Source organism: Canis lupus, chromosome 5 (genome assembly GCF_003254725.2).
Source record: "Canis lupus dingo isolate Sandy chromosome 5, ASM325472v2, whole genome shotgun sequence".
NCBI classification, from domain to species: Eukaryota; Metazoa; Chordata; class Mammalia; order Carnivora; family Canidae; genus Canis; species Canis lupus.
Window position 1 is genome coordinate 29,005,840 of NC_064247.1, and position 13,061 is coordinate 29,018,900.

At 42.7% G+C, this 13,061-nt stretch overlaps 1 protein-coding gene across 1 annotated transcript; it reads left to right on the forward strand.

Moving 5' to 3' along the window:
* Positions 1–4,524: 4,524 nt before the first annotated feature.
* On the forward strand, positions 4,525–12,946 carry MMP1 (matrix metallopeptidase 1). Its single transcript, XM_025465720.3, has 10 exons — positions 4,525–4,715; positions 5,160–5,401; positions 5,495–5,643; positions 5,882–6,007; positions 7,454–7,609; positions 7,723–7,840; positions 9,826–9,959; positions 11,420–11,582; positions 12,099–12,202; positions 12,400–12,946. Exons 1-10 carry the CDS (start codon positions 4,611–4,613, stop codon positions 12,498–12,500), a joined length of 1,398 nt encoding a protein of 465 aa, XP_025321505.3. The 5' UTR covers positions 4,525–4,610; the 3' UTR covers positions 12,501–12,946.
* Positions 12,947–13,061: the final 115 nt, after the last annotated feature.

A 13,061-nucleotide genomic window follows, 5' to 3' on the forward strand; every position in this document is an offset into this window, starting at 1 on the left:
TTTGAGTTCTGGTCTGTGGTTTAGTTTGAAACTCTGTTCCAAGTAAGAAGTTAAAACAGTGAAGATTACGAGTCTCACTTTGGAAGGAAATGACACCGCAGCTCCAGGTGGTGCTGTCCCCACGGCAGGTGAAGTTGAGATAGGAGTCCAGGAAAAGACCCAGTCCGCGTTCAGGGAGGAAATTTTGTGAGGCTGAAGGCTGAAGTTACAAGAGGAGAAAACACTGTCCTGGGATCATAAGTGGTCAGAGATGAGAGGTGAGGACTCAGAGCAGGGCCTGAGTGAATGGACAGATTCAAGAGGGGGAAAAGGAAGAGATGCCAGCAAAGATGAGGGAGTAATCAAAAAGCATAGGGAGAAAAAGCAAAGTGCAGAGACTCCCACGCCACGGAAAGAAAGATCTCCAAAACAATGCCAGAGAGTGCCAGTGGCAACACGAACTGAGGAAAAGCCATTTGACCTGGTGGTGGAAGTTAGCAGTCTGCTGAGAGCCCAGTACCAGGGGTCAAAGCCAAGATCAAGCTCAAACTGTAAAGTTGATGGTAAAGAGCAAAGAGGTGGGTGAGAGGTCGTGGTCATCAATCTGTTCCACAGGGCAGACAAGTTCACAGGAATTTGTACCAAAGGAGATGCTTACAGGAAAACAGAAGGGTTGAAATCCCAGGGGAAGACATCAGCTTACACCCAGAGGGACTTTTCCACACTTTTTCACTGGCTTTTCCACAACAGTTCCCTGTTAGGACGAAGAGATGCATTCCAGTGTTAGACATATAGAGATGTCTGCAGGATTCAGTTAGGATCCTTTCAGGCCTGAGGGACAGGGTAGTGGCACGGAGACATTATTATGGACATGAGAGAACTGATGGATCCAGCCTCATGTCTCACAACACTTCCTCTGATAGGGAGGCAGAACCTCCACACCCAGAGCATGTGGGTCATGTCTGGTGACAGCACACCACAAGGCTGGTGGACTGGAGTTGCACAGACACATGGCGGTAAGCGTCTCCAGGCTGGTGTGTCAATCATTTCTAGCCAGAAGGTAGCCATGTCGACTGAGGCAATCAGCAGGTGCGCAGAGTCTGTTAAGTGTTGGGCACACACCGGCTGTCCACAGAGCTACCTAGGGCCATATGTAGGGAGAACATACCAGCTGGGGCAAAGCTTTCCCTCATGGTACTCCCAAAACAAAACAGCATGAAATATTTTTAAAGGTTCTGGCTAAAGGTCATTTCAAGACTCATGGGACTAAAAAACTATAAAAAATTATCTGACACTCAAATAGAATTATAAAATTAAAAAGACTGAATTTCCAAGCATATGAAGCAAGGTTGATATTCCAAGACTAAGTTTGATACGGAAAAACACAAACATGCTCTCCTTCCAAAGAGCAGCAGGTGGGATCCCTGGGTGGCGCAGCGGTTTGGCGCCTGCCTTGGGCCCAGGGCGCGATCCTGGAGACCCGGGATCGAATCCCACGTCGGGCTCCCGGTGCATGGAGCCTGCTTCTCCCTCTGCCTATGTCTCTGCCACTCTTTCTCTCTCTCTCTCTCTCTCTTTCTGTGACCATCATAAATAAATAAAAATTTAAAAAAATTAAAAAAAAAAAAAAAAAACAAAGAGCAGCAGGCATGAAGTGACCAAGGAAACCTTGAAAACAGTTTGCCTGCTTGGAAATAGTCAGGAGCCAGTTGATGCAGCCACCCTCACTAGAGTCCATTTCCATCTACTGTTCTCCCAGGGATACTGTAGAGGAATAATTTCCACAAAACTACATCCAAGCAAGAGTTATCAGGAAAGAAGCAGCTCCCAGTGAAAAAACATTCAAAGGTGAAAAACAATAAAATCCTATCATGTCTTGAGCTTCTTGGAAATGTGCCATGTTCAGGCATTGCTAGGATTTTGGTGGGATTTAATCCCTAGCTTTCTGGTGTAGTTTTTTATGTTTTCTTTTCCACTCTCCAACATATCATATGCCAGCACTAACCAGGGAGTTACATGTGTTCTGCTATGAATATTTGCCTATTGATTTTGAGATTCAAGACCATGTGAATCTTTGAGGCTGACTGCCCAACCAAAACTTAATTTAAAATTCTTTGTTATTTCGAGAAGAAATTTAACAAAAAGCAATTTTAGTGACCAGTTTGCAATCCACGCCAGCATCCTGAAGTTGTCATGGAACACTTATGGCTTTTAAGTCAAGAACTCTGCATTCAAACCAGGAGCAGAAGAGTTAGTCCAAGCTGTATGTACCCTCCCCGACCATGTCCCCCTATCCCTGCAGGGGTGTGACCGCAGACCTTCTTTCCAGTCTCTTCATCTGGAAAATCAGGGTGCTGGGCTAGACCCATGGTTTCTGAGCTTCATCGCAGTGAATCATCACTGTTGCATAAAAGTCGAAGACTTCTCTGGAGGAGAGAAAACAGGGGACCAAGTGGGAGGGAGGGAAGGAGGGAAGTGAGGCTCTCAGGCCCTGTTTCCCACTTCCATCAGGACACTTCTGCTTTCATCTGCTTTACAAGTTGGATTTCCAGAGGGATTTTGTCTAAAGGGTATAGTAGTTTATAAAAGTTGGAAAATTTATAGACCATAAGATATGTAAACTTTTGCCACATTGAACATTGTAAGAGACTTCCCAGGTGATGCCTCTGTAATTCCTTGCCCAGCCCCAGCTGGTCACATGTTCTGAGTTAACCCAGTGACCATGATTCCCACTGCCCAGGGGAGTGGGATGCATCCTCTTCACACTGACCAGATTCCCCAAGAGTCAGGGTGTGTCTGTCGTCCCTTGACTTTATCTCAGAGCCTCTTTCAGGATTCCCCTTGCCTGCACTAAAGTCAGTTCAGTGGCTGCTGTTCTGTGGTCCTGGCCCCATCTTCCATCTGATGCCCTGCAAAGGAGAGAGTTTCAACTTCATGAGAATTTCTTGTAATTCCTCTTACTGCTTGAACTCACGAAGTACTCCACTTAGATGAGGAAATTGTGGTTAGATAATTAGGGAGGAAATGAGCTCTTTCACATCAATCCAAAATACACTGAAGCAATATTTATGCGCAAGATGTTGTTCTTTGTATGGCAAGGGAAACAGAGGGAAACAGAAGTTGGTGAGGTGAGAAAGTCCTGAGAAAGCTGGCCTGACAGGTGGGAGAGGTAGAACGTCCTGTTAGGTGCTGAAGGGGGAAAATGTAGGCAAGTGGCTCTCAGCGTCCTGTCTCATTAACACTTTCCAGGAAGGAAAGTGGGTAGAGGAAGCCACAGATTAACATCATCTTTTCTCACCAAGGGTAGAAAGGACACCCCCACAATACACTTTAATATAGAACACGGATGCATAATGTACAATTTTCATTACATGGCCACGTATTTATTTTAACATGCATACAAAAAAAACTATGATTTTACAGACAGGATAGCCTGCTATGAGGCAAAACTTGTAAATTTCAAGAAAAATACAAAAATAATACTAGAAGGTGGCACTGGATTTGGCAAAAATGATGATGGAGGTAGGAGGATTAATGAAGGTCAGGAAATACAGACTTCAACCAGTTCTACAATCTCTTCTCCCCCAGAACCAGATTCTGGCAAAACTAATATGAGCAGCTTTATATGGGCTTCTGTTAAAGCCATCTTAAGATGTCTCATACGATGTCTATTTACTAATTAATCCCTCCTATAGAAATTGCTGAGCAGAAGATGCTGAATAAGATCATTCGAATGGATGAATGCATAAATACATGAACAAATAAATCATTGCTGCCTAGCTTCAATGGGCAAAGATGTGCCCATATCAAAGGGAGCGAGGCTGATTAAAAATAAGACAACAGACTCCCAGTAAGACAATAAGACTTGGTCTTCCTTGCCTCATCTGGTACATTTTAACAGGTTTCAGAGGAGGATCCTCTTTGCCCCATGATGCCAATGGGGCCTGTCTATACAGGGTAAGTTATCTCACACCCCACCACTGGGTGGGGGATTCTCAGTCAAGGTTCTCAACTCTGGGCCTGAGGAAAGATTAAGAGAAACCATGGGAGCCTGGAAATAGTTTCCCAGGCGATGTAGCAAAGGCTGAAGAGAACTCCCCTTGAAGCCAGGAGAACCACCCCATGGTAAGCACCTGCAGGGCTGTAGGCTTGCAGTAGGGTGCTTGCTGGACGAGCGCACAGCACACCTACCAGCTCAGCAGCTCTGCCCTCTGCCCTGATTGGGAGCAGGGCGTGTGCACTCTGGAGCACTTCATAGCCAGCAGATTCAAGGAGCAAAGCCCTACTTTTCAAAATGCTCAGGGAGTACTCTAGTCCCCTTTTCAAAGAGGTTAGAATTGAAGAAAACAACTGTCTTGTGCCTCCTTCACACACGTCCTGTTTGATATTAATCATAGTATTGCGACACCAAGTGAATCCAAATAATCTGCATGGCGTCACCATTTCTGATAATTGCTCCAGCTATTCATCGCTAATCAAAGAGGATGTTATGAAACGTGAGTCAGCCAGCCTCCGGCTTTCTGGAAGTGTGGGTCTGTATATAAAACGGGAGCTTCCTCGCTGAGACACTGGACAGGCAAGCAGGTGGGAGCATCAGAGACCTTTAACTGAGAAGGACAACGAAACTCAGCATGCTGAGCCTTCCTCTGCTGCTGCTGCTGCTCTGGGGCGTGGTGTCCCACGGCTTCCCAACAGTGACTTCAGAGACACAGGAGCAAGATGTGGAGATGGTCCAGGTAAATGCTCAATTTCACACGCCACAAATGCAAGAGCCTTTATTTGTATTTTTGCAGAGTATTATGGAATAGCAATGGTACCCTAAAGAGGTTTATGTAGGGTGGATTTCTTAGAAACAGAAATTTTTGGTAGAAAGAGCTCTCTCCCCCAAACTGTATCCAGCTACGCACAGCTTCATCTTTTCCCTTTCCCACGTGGAGGTGAGTGGGAACTAACTACCATATGCCAATGTGACTCTACAAATTGTGATTCTGACTGCATACTGACTAGTCTAGGGAGATTTCTACCCTGAAATTAGTTTCCACCAATAATAATTTCCACCATGACATCTAAACATGATCTTTAAAAGTAGTTCTCCACTTCAGCTAAAATTTCTTACTGTCGATCTTCAGAAAACAGAAAGATGTCCCACCCAATGTTTCAATAATTTTATGTTTCATCAGAACTACTTGGAAAAGTATTACTATCTGAAGAGTGATGGGAAGCCAGTTGTGAGGCAGAGGAACAACAGCTTAGTGTCTGAGAAGCTGAAGCAAATGCAGGCGTTCTTTGGGCTGAAGGTGACTGGAAAGGTCGACACGGACACCCTGAATCTGATGAAGCAGCCCAGATGTGGGGTGCCCGATGTGGCTCAGTACGTCCTCACTGATGGGAGCCAATGGGACCACACGCATCTGACCTACAGGTAAGCAGACTGAGCGGCAGACGGAGATGCTATTTCCCATCAGAGCCGTGAGCCATGAGGTCCCATGAGTCTCTGTGTTCTTTGATTTTTAAGGATTGAAAATTACACACCAGATTTGCCGAGAGCAGAGGTAGACAGTGCCATTGAGAAAGCCTTTCAGCTCTGGAGTAACGTCTCTCCCCTGACCTTCACCAAGGTCTTTGAGGGTCAAGCAGACATAATGATTTCCTTTGTCTGGGGAGGTAAGCTCTTCTTATACCATAGAAGTATTTTCACCTTAACTTCTCCTTGCTCCTCAATCCCTTCATCTTTGCAGCTGGAAGAATTTAAGAGGCTATTTGATTTTATGGACTAAAAGAAGGAAACTATGTCACATTTGATGGAAGTCTGTTGGCCTCTCAGCAAACCTAATGCTTTTCTTTCCTGGATTAGCCTAAATTGGAACCAAGAGGGACATTTGTTGAATTCTGTTTCTGGCAGATCACCGTGACAATTCTCCCTTTGATGGACCCAATGGAAACCTCGCTCATGCTTTTCAACCAGGCCCAAATCTAGGAGGGGATATTCATTTTGATGAAGATGAAACATGGACCAACAATTTCAGAAGTGAGTCCACTCATCTTATCTCTCTTGATTCCCCCACCCCTACTTGCTTCATTGTACTATTGGTTGACTTAACTGAAAGAATACATTTGTAGAAGTATGTATTTTTCTACTACCACTTATAAAATTAATGATGCATTTGGAAAAGTGGAAGAGAAGAGTATTTCTGTTAGTAATAGCATCTCTTTGGTTGCAATTAGGCTACTTTAAAATTTGTATTAAGATTTTATTAAATCTTATTAAGTTTTATTAAAATAAAAATTTTATTGAGAACTTTGATGCTATCACTACAATTCAGGGAGAAGTGATGTTCTTTAAAGACAGGTAGGACATTAGTTCCTCTTTGTCTTTTGTGTCTGTAATAATAACAGCCGTCACAACTGTGGGTGCCTATGGGCCACTACTGTGCACACACATTATTTATCTTACCCTTGTTTGCATAGATAATTATAAATATAATTAAAAGGAAGCAATTACTTGCATTTGCACAACATATTTTCAAAATATTGAAAATCTTAATGTTTTGCTATGGGCACCTACATAGAATTTTTTTTTTAGGACACACCAAATTTAACAGTGTTAGGAAGATTATGTGAAAATTATTTTTTAAATTCTTTTTATTGTAGTTTAATTTGCCAACATACATATAGCATAATACCCAGTGCTCATCCTGACAAGTGTCCCCCTCAGTGCCCATCACCCAACCACCCCAACCACCTCGCCCACCTCCCTTTCCACCACCCCTTGTGCGTTTCCCAGAGTTAGGAGTCTCTCATGTTTGTCACCTTCACTGATATTCTTTTTTTTTTTTAATTTTTATTTATTTATGATAGTCACAGAGAGAGAGAGAGGCAGAGACATAGTCAGAGGGAGAAGCAGGCTCCATGCACCGGCAGCCCGATGTGGGATTCGATCCCGGGTCTCCAGGATCGCGCCCTGGGCCAAAGGCAGGCGCCAAACCGCTGCGCCACCCAGGGATCCCCTTCACTGATATTCTCACTCATTTTCTTTGAGGCACCTCCACACAGTTTTCCAGAGCGGCTGCAGCAGTTCAGATATGTGAAAATTAAAGGAGAGATTGTGTTTTCCAAAATTTTCAGCATAGGCATAGGAAGAAAAAATTAACAGAACTCCATTGTCTCTCTGTGAACTAATAGACACCATCTAACCACTGACAAGACTGACCAATCTGTGCAGGACTCAAAGCCGGCTGAGCTTGCTTTGTCATTATCAGTGTAAACATAGAGTTTGGGCTTTAGCCTGTGTCTTCACTATTAAGAAAAGTCTCCCATCTTCCCACCTTTGGGGAGAAGTTTTATAGATATTTCAAAAAGCTACTGACAAAACAGAAGCATTGGTCCTTGTAGAATTGTAGATTACTTCTGAATTACATGTCTCAAAACTGAGAACACTTCAAATAATGGCAAATGGTTTTATTGGACCTTTTAGATTACAACTTGTATCGCGTGGCAGCTCATGAATTGGGTCATTCTCTTGGACTTTCTCATTCTACTGATATTGGGGCTCTGATGTACCCTAACTACATGTATAGTGGCAATGTCCAGCTATCTCAGGACGACATCAATGGCATCCAGGCCATATATGGTGAGTGTATAGAAAATTATAGACAAGGGGCCATTAAAACAGCTGTTAGCTGTCTCCTTTAAGAAGCTGTCTAATACTGGGCAGAACTAACTCCAGATCTCTTTTTCCTTCAGGACCTTCCCAAAATCCTGTCCAGCCAACAGGCCCCCAAACCCCACAAGTGTGTGATAGAAAGCTAACTTTTGATGCTATCACTACAATTCGGGGAGAAGTGATGTTCCTTAAAGACAGGTAGGACATCAGTTCCTCTTTGTCTTGTGTTTGTAATAATGATGGTACTCACAACTGTGGGTGCCTATGGGCCACTACTGTGCACACACATTAATTATCTTACCCTGTTTGCATACATAATTATAATTATAATTAAGTGAAAGCAAGTACAAGCATTTGCACAATGTGATGAACTTGTAATAGCTTTTCCCCTACATGTCTTCTGTTGTTTGGTTCTCAGAAAAAAATACCATTGAAATAGAAAATTCAATAAGTAGAATCCCATTTTATAGATCAGTAAAGTAAGACAGAGAGAAGGAAAGAGATCCTTTCAGGGCACAGAGTTCTCTGGTGACAGAGTAGTAACTGATCTTCTGATGCCTGCTCCTCAGTTCTCTCATTAATGATGAAATAAGAATGGAGGAATGTTACTACCTCATTAGGAGAAACCATTACTTTTTGCAGCACCATGATGCTGAGCAGGGCTGTGTAGCCACTCTGTAAATATCACCTTTCTATCCTAGTAAAGATGCCTCCCACCCAAAGCCTGTGATCTGCAGAGACCTAGGGAAGGGAAGGAGCCATCATGGGGAAAATTCTCAAGAGTTCATGAGGACCCTCCTGTGAGCACATGTGCGTGGTCACCACATGCATCTTTCCTCACAGGGAGGTCCTGGAGCCCAGGCAAGACACAGGCCTACTCTCTGTATCGTCCTGATTCCCAAAGCACCATGCAAAATAATACTAGAGTAATTTTCTGAATGATTCCATTCACAGAAAGATCAGCACTGAGGGAGTGCCAGGGCATCAGTATGTAGATAGTAGGGGTGCCCTGATGGGCTCACTTCTCAGCCCCTATTCCCGGAGTCTTGTCTGTGCTGTTTCACCAATCTGTCAGTAGTCATGTCCACCCTATAATGGAGAGTATTGGTTCAAAATGCTTTCCATTCTCTTTTTTTACTGAAGAAAAGGCTGGGTGCAAACCATATAGGTTATGGCTCAAAGCTGGGGAGAGCTAAGGAAATAGTTGGTTTTAAAGGAAAGTTCTCAATATGACAGGACACACCTATCAAAGTAAGTGTTTGAGGGATTTCTTCAAGAACAGGAGCAAGTCTAGGATTTGGAAGAACTGAAAGGACACTGAGATCATTTCAGCATGACCAAGTCATAACACTGTGGTAGGCTGGAGACGGTAGCAAACTTGCCTGGGGTCTCACAGTCAGCAGAGGCAGGACTGGACCTGTCAGGCAGGCTTCCAGATTCCAGGGCCATCATCTTCCCTGTGGACTGTAGAACCAGCTCTGTAAACCACCAACTGAAGGAGGACAAAGGGAGTGGCTGCCAGCTCTGAGTTTAAAATTAACCTTTGCATCTTATCAGATATGTGGCCTTAGACACCTCCCTTCACCTGCCTGACTTCAATCTCTTGTGAAATGTGAGATGAGAGTAACAGGCTCTTCTAGGGTTTCTGTAAGATGTGATGTAGGGAGAGAGCCAGCTGCCCTAGGCGTACAGTCAGTGTTGGAGAGCAGTGTTGGGTTCTGGCCGCTGGTGGTATGCCACTGGTTCCTAATGGCTCCACCAAAGCCAATGGTTAGATTGTGAAAATTTGTGCAAGATGATTGTTAAATGCGGCTATTATTCAAAGTTAAACTAAAAAAAAAAAAAAAGTTAAACTTAAATTGTATCAATCCCAAAGCCACTAAAGAGAAGCAAAACTGATCCCTTTGTAATTATTTTGACTATGTTCTTGAGGTCGACTGGGCCTGCTGTGTTTGTATGGCAGCAGCAGTTATCACATATCGGCACGCTCCTGGGAACCTCTTGAACTCTGCCCTGGGGTTGTCACAGTGGAAGTGAGCAATCACTACCTACCAGGCCATCCTTACCCCATCCCAGTCCCACCCCTATCCCCCACGTCCCGGAGAGCCAAGACACCACTGGGCTGGATGTCAGCCCCTCTGGTATCCAGTAGATCAAAATCTTTTTCACTTTTTTCAAATCAGGTTCTACATGCGCGTAAATCCCTTCTATCCGGAAGTTGAGCTTAATTTCATTTCTGTTTTCTGGCCAAACCTGCCAAACGGACTTCAGGCTGCTTATGAAGTCTCTGAGAGAGATGAAGTCCGGTTTTTCAAAGGTAACACTTCCAACTATTGTTCAGTTTCTGCGAATTAATCTTTCATCTGTTCTGGTGCTGAGATATAAGAGAGTTATAGCCGCTTTCTCCCTGTGGACTTCTGAAAATCTGACAATCTCGCTTATCACACCAAATGGCAGTCCATCACCTTAACTAAGAATTACATAGTGCATTTCTGAGTCATTTTAAATAAAAAGTCTGTTTATCAGTGTTCTGCTGGTCAAGGAACCTGGACTTATTAAAATGTTTTCTGTGCAAACAATTATGTATCCACCCTGGGGATGGTCAGGAATAAAAGGGAGAGCCTGAGGCCCGTAATATAGAAAGGATGGTGCAAAAACAAGGAAGTGCCCAGATTTCCTAGAGCCTATTTTAATACAAATGAGTCTCCTAAGGGAGGGAGAGGCTACCCTGGGCAGCCGGTTGTCAAAGTATGGTCCCTGGACTGGCAGTGTTGACATACCCTGGGGAGTCTGTTAGAAACACAGACTCTCACTTAGCATGACTCCTCAAAGTCCATCCACATGGTCAGCTTCCACTTTAGACCTTCTGGAACTCTAACAAGATTCTTAAGCAATTTGTATGTACATTAAAGTATGACAAGTCTTACCGTGAATTGAATGGGACAAACATCTTTGACTCTATCATAACAAAATATAATCCAATGATGGGGCTCTTGTCTTTGAAGACACTATGCCAAATACCAATATTTCTGCAAATAGGTGTTTGGCATAGTATACATGAGCATTAAAGTACTTGACCCAGCCAAAGGATTGAATGTGGTTCAGATGGGCAAAAAACTTTGAAACAGGCTTTCTGATCCTTAAATCACAAAATTAAATAGGATTTTAGAGGCACGAAGTTTCAAACTGCTTTTTTATAAGGGTCAAATGAGTGTATTTGTGCCATGAGCATAATCCTGGCTTCAAGATCTAAGACCTTGTTTTACATGATGTGTTTCACATGATGTGGGATTTACTAAGGATCAATACACAGATCTGAACACAGCATAAATTAGTTATTTGGCACTGTATTCTAGTCCGATGCCATGTTTTTTATCTACAGAAGTTGCAAGTCATTACATATTCTGAATCATTACAACACTCTGGGCTTTGGGAAACCTTTGGCATGAACTTACACAGCCCTTGGGCAACTGGGGGAGTGAGCCCTGTATCGCTGAGTGGCACGATGAACTCTTTAGTCATTTGAATATCTGGCTTTGGAAAAAAGCCCTCAACCCCACAAGCCAGTCACTCGCCAAGCTCACTGCAGATTAGAATTATGAAGGAAGCTTTAAAATATGTACTAATTTCATTGATCTGGGATATGATATTTAAAGGTCTCCTAGATGTTTCTACTGTGCAGACACAGATCTAGCATGAGTCAAGGAACTTGGCTGAAAATCAGATGTCTTCTGGTGCCCCGGACAAGTATTTTAAACCTTGTCTTTTGATTGGCAGGTGATAAGTACTGGGTTGTTCAGGGTCAGGATGTGCTATATGGATACCCCAAGGACATCCACAGATCCTTTGGCTTCCCTAGAACCGTGAAGAGCATCGATGCTGCTGTTTCTGACGAAAATACTGGGAAAACATATTTCTTTGTTGCTAACAAGTACTGGAGGTAAGACTGAATACAAAAGATGTTAGTGCACCATCTCTTTCTACCTAGAGAGAACATTCTAGATTGAACCATTCCCAAATGTACTTCATACTGCCTTGGCTAGCTGCCATTTCTGTGAATGGCTGTAGTCATTCTAGCATCTAAGTCCATCGTTCGGTGATCATCGTGCAACACATGTGCTGCGAATCCAGGAAACACATGCAGCTGAATTTGGGAAAGGACACCTAAGGAGGAGGGCACTTACCTTCACAGAGCCCCCTCTGCCAATAGGAACATATCTTTCACTGTAGTTTACAATGTGCGGCACCTCCTGAACAATTAGAATTAGTTGTTGGTGTTGAGAGGGACCTTAAAAATCTCCTAATACCCAACGTCCTACCTCAGCCCCACCTTGCTACACCAGACCTATGGAGTTAAAAGTTCTTATAAGAGTTCTGCTGCCAAATCTTCTGTAATGACCTTGAGAAGTCTACACATTTAACACCTTCTGACACTTCCAATTATTTTTTTGACCAGGTATGATGAATATAAGCAATCCATGGATGCAGGTTATCCCCAGATGATAGCAGCTGGCTTTCCTGGTATTGGCCATAAAGTTGATGCTGTTTTCCAGAAAGATGGTAAGTGATTATATATATATATAAATATATATATATATTTCCTCTATTTTGTTGTCATAGAATAGCATTAGTATTGTAATTTGGAACAGCAAATGCCAAAAATATTTGTTCTCAGAAATAACAGGATTTTTTAAGAATTCAAGTTAAACCCAGAAATCATTTGTAAAATGTAGTAAGCATCTTTTGTTTATTTCTAGGATTTTTCTACTTCTTTCATGGAAAAAGGCAATACAAATTTGATCTTCGAACTAAGAGAGTTCTGAGTCTTGACAAAGCTAATAGCTGGTTCAACTGCTGAAGGAATTGACCAACAATGTTACAACAGAAAATACATTTCAAGATCCCATGGACAGTGTCTTCCTGAAGGACCATTTGTTTAAATGAAATACAGAGCTATTATGTATAATAGTATTTATACCTCATTCTGCACTTATTTTTTATGCTTGAGAATGCAAAGTATTGCATACTGCTATAATTTAGTTCCACAGCTGAGAGCTAAGAAAGGTCAGGCTCATGGCTTATAGGTTCAAATGGGCCAGTTTAGCAGAGAAAAAAGCTTTTCCAAAGTATAAGACTGTGACATTGATCATGAAATGCAGCTCTTCAAGAGAGGAGCCCAGAGATAGAAGTCTTCACCAGAAAAAGACAGTTCATGAGCATATGAGCAGCCACTAGACCATCCTAATATACGAGGAACAATTTTTGTTACAGAAAATAAAGTATTGTGAGTTTGGAATAAAGGCATCCATGTCTCTACTGTTTTATAAACTTTCTGATATATTTATTACATTATTATCTCCTGACAATAAAGTCATACTTACTGAGATTTGCAAATTTGAAATGGGAATAGACAAATACA

What these genes read in the sequence shown, in the direction of transcription:
- MMP1 (XM_025465720.3), top strand. Translation starts at nt 4,611, where the DNA reads ATGCTGAGCCTTCCTCTGCTGCTGCTGCTGCTCTGGGGCGTGGTGTCC. An exon ending in GTGATGTTCCTTAAAGACAG is followed by an intron (nt 7,841 to 9,825) that starts GTAGGACATCAG and finishes TTTTCAAATCAG; the next exon opens with GTTCTACATGCGCGTAAATC. An exon ending in GTTGCTAACAAGTACTGGAG is followed by an intron (nt 11,583 to 12,098) that starts GTAAGACTGAAT and finishes TTTTTTGACCAG; the next exon opens with GTATGATGAATATAAGCAAT.